The 6,000-nt window shown below is 37.0% G+C and overlaps 1 protein-coding gene across 2 annotated transcripts in view; it reads left to right on the top strand.

The window, feature by feature from the left end:
* Positions 1-4,750: 4,750 nt before the first annotated feature.
* The window catches only part of mcama (melanoma cell adhesion molecule a), a gene marked incomplete at its 5' end in the record, with an annotated part of 57,833 nt that continues 56,583 nt past the window's right edge, over positions 4,751-6,000 (top strand). Inside the window, one exon of one of the 2 annotated variants that reach the window (XM_081366922.1) lies at positions 4,751-4,832. In XM_081366922.1, the coding sequence (XP_081223048.1) occupies positions 4,751-4,832 (82 nt within the window). The remainder of the gene's footprint in view (positions 4,833-6,000) is intronic. The other variant, XM_081366923.1, reaches the window with a different exon arrangement.

Here is a 6,000-nt window from a genome sequence, read left to right as displayed (position 1 = left end):
AGTCAATTATAGCTCCAGAATTGCTCAAAGTAAAAAAATATCATACTTGATGATGTTAGTTTTAATTATAAAAAAAAAAAGAATAAAAAAAATATATTATTTAAAAATGTTGCAGAAGCACTTGTTCCTATGTGAACTGCCTACCTCTTTGCACTTCAATAAAAAAGACTTTGTGGTATTTGGCATATTTGTTTTGCAGTAGTTTTTGGGGGGTTCTTTTTCCTGTAAAGATATCGAGATATATATCGTATATAGATATAGCAAAATATATCGAGATATATTTTTTGCTCCATATCGCCCAGCCGTAGCTTAAGTGTCCAAATACACAACTAAAAATCCATTGCATTCTATGTAAATACATCCAGATAGTGCACAATGCCAGCATGGCAGTTTCGATTGAATCTTCAGTCATGCAGCGACATGAAAAAACAGCATGCTGGCCGTCACACAAATGTTTTGATACAGACAAACAACTTTTCAGAGCACAGAATTTCATCCAAGTTTTCATCACTTTATGCAAGACCTCTGTCATCATACAATTGCTTGTTCAAGCTAAAAACCTTAGTTTGTGACATTTACATTTAGAAGATTGGAAGTAGTGGCACCTGTCTATTCATGGAGTCTTAAAGGGATAGTGCACCCCCCCCCCCCCCCCAAAAAAAAAAAAATCAGAGAAGAAAGAAGTGTGAAGATGCTTATTATCTCTTTAATACTGTATCATATCTATTTCTTAAAATCAAGCTTTTAATGTTGTTTATGTGGTGTTTTTAATATGCTTTAAGACAAGCCATGTGCAAATTCATAAATCGACACCATTGCTGAGTATTTTCTCCTTAAAACTGCAGTGAACCAAAAACAGTCTCAAAAAAGCGGTTTGAAAACGCCCTTGTTCTCTATACGTCACAAATATGTAGTAACCAATCCCACCAACATGCGGGCTTTAGCATATCATCATTACTATGCTGCGAAGCAGGGGTGTCTCAAGAGAAGCCATACAGATTATCCCTGTATATTTTTCTGTTGATACATTTAGCAAAATAGCGGGTCAATATGTGTATATGATGTATCTTATGATGTTATTTATGCCTTTCTCCACTGGCGTTCTAAGTTGTTTAAAGCGTTTCTAAGGATACTGATTTTTAGAAGACAGACTGAGATGGTGAACGGAAACATGGTTTGTGTAACATTGACAACACATTATTAGCTGCTTGATAACATAGTCAAGGAAAAGGCTGATCATATTAATTACCGTAATGTGTGAGAGCGATACATAAAACGCACTACCATTCTGATACATTGACTTATAGACAAGCTTGTATAATTCACTCTTCCACTTCTTCTTCTGAATCAGTTTCTTGTTCAAACATATATGCTGAATAAAACCAGTATTTCCACTTGCCACTGTGCAACATTTATTACAGTAAAGTTAAGTGAGTGGATAAGGTAGTCCGAGCTGGTGTGAGTGAGTGGAGGCGGGGCTAATTTTTAGATTCATGAATCCCTGTATACTAAAGGAAGCAAGGGTGTAGAGTTACATTCAAGCTATTTTAAAGCAACACTAAATAACTTTTCCTCTTCGGTCGCCCTATGGGTTGGAAGCGGAATTGTCCATTACCGCTGTCATAAATAATTTAGCCTACCGCAGCCTACCGCCGCACGCACGCTCGCTGTTTATCCAGCAGCGGCTTTGGAATGAACGATGTCCACAGACAAGGTAGAGAATGTTGCATGTTTTTATGAAAGTATGATGTATTGCGACATCAGAAATGAAGAAAAACAAAATAATGACTATTGTAACGCTTGCTGTAAAGCAAGTCAAATTTGTAGTTTCTTATGTCTCATTCGAACTACAGAAACGCTACCCGATCTGGCAAACTTGCATAGTGCGGTTATAGCAGATATAGGGCCGCAGAGCGAATGCAGAAGTGCCTTTCACCGTGTTATGAACCACTGAAACGATTTTGGAAACATTATTTTAAGGTAAAAAAAAGTTCTTAAGTGTTGCTTTAAGGCATGGAATATTTTTTTTAAATATGTAATTTTGGTGATCAAAGATCTTATTGACTAGACTACAGAGGGACTTTGAGATATGTTAACTATCTCTTTAAGATATGTTTGTCAATAATATTTTCTCTGCGAATCAACCCACATCTTCTGTGTGCTGGAACCTGTTACACTGCTATGAGACACACAGATGCTGGTAAGATGAAATAACTTGGACAAGATTTAAAAGGAAATATGCGACAATTCAGGTGAGAGGGAACAGAGACATCCAGTGAAAGAATACAGGGATTGTTTTAAGGATGAATAATGTATATTTAAATGTGACAGTGAAATTGTATTTCTTCCTTTAGAGTGAAAGAGAATGATTGTGGACAAGAAGAAGGAACGTAGAAGAGGGAAGGGAGGGATCAGAGAGAGAAAGAGAGAGAGAGATCTGAATTCTGACTGAGTCAACATCAAAGCTGAACGATTCTCTTTTTTTCCCTCCTTGGTCATATATGATTTCCTTCAGCGGCCTCAAAGCGCACTTATAAGTCTGAGGGCTCCGTGTGTGGAGCCCCTCAATAACACTGACCTGGATTTGGTTCATTGCCAGCTTTTGTTCTAATTACAGCTCAAGTGCACTCTGTTAGTTTTAAACTGTTTAAAAATAGAGAGACTTTTCAATTTTCTATTACATGAATGTTACACTTCACTCAAAATGAGATTATGCTCCAAGTTTTCAGATTTTATTAAAGGGATAATTCATCCAACACTGACATTTTTTGTCATCATTTACTCACCCTCGTGTTGAGGTGTCAAGCTCTTAAAAGAACCATCAAACCACCATAAAAGTAGTCCATATGATTTATGTGTAATATTACAAGTCTTATAGCTTTGTGTGAGGAATAGAACAAAATTCAAGCTGATTCATTCATAATCTTTCTCCGAAAAGGATATAAACTTGAAAACACGAACCTCAAACGTAAACCTGACTGAAACCATATTGGTTTTTTGACCAAATGTCATGATTTTGATGTTCATCTTGCATTATTTGATTATGTATTCTGTGTGTGCTGATGTTGATAAATTGGTTTGAAATGAAACGCTTATATTTCTTATTTATGTTCATAATACAGAGTGATTGTTTCACTTCAGAACAATTGAGTTTGTTTCATGTTACCTTTATGTCCTTTTTGGAGCTTGAAAATGTCCATTGCCATAATATGGACAAAAACAGTTAAATCATTCTTCAGATAACATCTTTTGTCTTATAAGAAAGTCAGGTTTGGAATGACATGAAAGTGAGTAAATCCCTTTTAATTACGGTGTTTCTTACACAAAGATGCATGACTTCAAATGATTTGGATTTTTTTTTAACATGCCCTGGTCACAAAATGATTTCATTGTTTGAAAAAAGCAGCGTGAACATGCAAAATGTCTCTGTGTTTTATTGAAGAACGGAGGTAATACAAGTACTGAACATCAGGGTAAGTAAACAATGACAGAATTTTCATTTCATTTTTTAATCCATCTATCTCTTTAAAGGTTATTGAAGATCTTAATAAAAATGGGCTTTATTGCTGCTCCTTTTATGCTGCACTCTCATCTTCGAGCTCATATATATTGTCGAACAAAGACAAATCTGTTTACCTTATTTCCCCTCAAGAACTAAATGAGCACTTGAGCTCATGAATGAATGTTGTGTTTTATGGCCCAGTTTTGAGTAAAAGGCGCATGGAATGATGGCAGGAGGCTGGGTAGACAGCTGGAGGGACAGCCCTCCTCTGGCCCGCTCCCTCTCTCTCTACACACACACACACACACACACACCCCTCCCTCCAGCAGCTGTTAGCTAAGGTGATAGAGGAGTGGTGATAGCAGTAGAGGTTGTTAACAACCTGCATGCTGACACATTGGGTTAGAAGAAGTCCCTCTCCTAAACCAACACACAACCATCAGCAACACCTCCTTTCCAGAACAATGTGAAACATTTTTCTCTCTCATGGAGAGAAGTCTTTTTCATTAAATAATAATAATAATTCTGGCTCCAGGAAAAATTCCTGACCAGAGACTTGCCAGAAAATGATCATTTAAATTATACAATTATTTTGTGTATTAGAAGTAGTTAGGCTACACTATGGCTTTAAGTCATTGTTTAATCAGTCAAATGATCAGTATTATGATAATACTGATATCAGAGCAGTATTAAATTCAAATACTGTGGGCTATTATTCATGTAGCTACTACCAACGAGAACAAACAACACAAATAGCACACATAATCAATTATATTAAGACCCTGACAAACAACTGTGTTTGTACCATGGTATCAGATGGTAATTATTAATACCGTGGTACTGACCAAAATACAATGGTATTTACTAGAAATTCTGAAAAAAAAAAAAAAAAAAAAACGATGGTATTGTGAAGGTACATTTCAATACACATGCTATTAACACGGCACCATGTCCAAAACATTCAAGCAAGGCACTTTTTGCTAGGATATCACATATAAACATTACACTTCACGCGCGGGCAAACATAACCTATAATGAGACCAAAAAAATATGATTTTAACCGGATTTATTTTGTAGGGTGGGGAGCATTAATTGTATGTCCCAAATTTCCTCCCACTCGCAGTGGGACAGTAGCCTACAATAGTGAACAGAAAGGGAGCGTTTGCAACTCGACTCCATCTCCCTCCCTCCCTCTCTCGCGCTCCTCCTGGCCAAAACTGCAGAGCCCCTCTAGTGCGCTTCATTCAGATGGATAACTTCAGAAACATGGCTCGGCCAAACACTTCACTTTTACTGTTTCTTCTTCAACTGTGCGCTATTGCGTGGCAAGGTAAGTCGATTTCACCTCATCTTTCCTTGCGGCGCTGTTTTTTGTTGTGGTTTAATTTCATGAGAAACTTTTGGAGCGTTACGACCGCGCGCGTTTGAATGGGATGCATGCGATTGTTTTAGGATGCTGCAGTTATACTGTACCACATTGTGCGGTGTTTAAAACATTCTGTTTGTAATAGCCTACAGGAATATCGTCTGTTTAAAGTTGCTTAGACCACATTCGTAAAGCGTTTTTACCTTGGCTTTGGTATTCGCGTGAGAAACGTATGAAGTTTCTCATCAAAACACACCGCACGTGAGTTAATAAATACGTTAAGCTTGTTCAAACATAGAGCCTTTATACTAAAAATACATAGTACTTGTTTGTACAGTAATGCAATATTGCTTTTAAATGAGCAAAGTTCATTTTTCTCATTTTCCTTTCATTTTCATGCTGAATTTGCAGAAAACTACGTAAACTGTTAAATCTGGCATTGATACAAAAACAGCAGGTGGACTAAGTGCTTTAAAATAGTGATTTTTTTTCTCTAAAACACCCTACGATTGGCATTTCTTAAAATATTTAATCTTATTACCCTATTTTATCTAGTAATGCAAAGCAAATATGTAGGCCTATTTAACAAAGCAAATATTTAAAGAGGTTTCATGTTAATAACTAGCCAATTTGCAGTTTCCTCTGGTGTGATGAAGTGGTTCAGATCATGGGACTGGTCACAAATACAGGCTTTGTGTGTCTGTTCTCAGATACAGTCTGTGGAACTCGTATAGAGGGCTCAAAAATCTGATGATATGAGAGATTCTCACAGTGATAAGTAAGCTGTTCACAATATGCTACTCAGTTGTATAATCATACGTTTGTAGACCTAGATCCTCAAAACATAAAGCTTATATCTGTGCAAATTGCCCTGTAGGTCTCTTGTACATGACCTAGACGACTACCGAACCAGCCCTTCTCATTAGGGAACAGATGATGGACCCCCACTGCATAATCCTCTCCTTGTCCATCTATATCTATCCCCTGTTGTGTTATCCGACTACTTTTTTGTCAATCCTTTTACGCTGTTTTCCGCCTTCGTTGCTTTTTCTCTTTCTCTCTTTCTCTCCCTACATATTTTGTTCAGTGTGGATCAGGACTCTCCTATAATGCTGGTTCTTCCAAAGATTCC

This window comes from Scardinius erythrophthalmus (genome assembly GCF_964197995.2).
Source record: "Scardinius erythrophthalmus genome assembly, chromosome: 5".
Lineage (NCBI taxonomy): Eukaryota > Metazoa > Chordata > Actinopteri > Cypriniformes > Leuciscidae > Scardinius > Scardinius erythrophthalmus.
The sequence above is the reverse complement of the archived record's forward strand: the minus strand, read 5'-3'. Positions and strand labels throughout refer to the sequence as shown.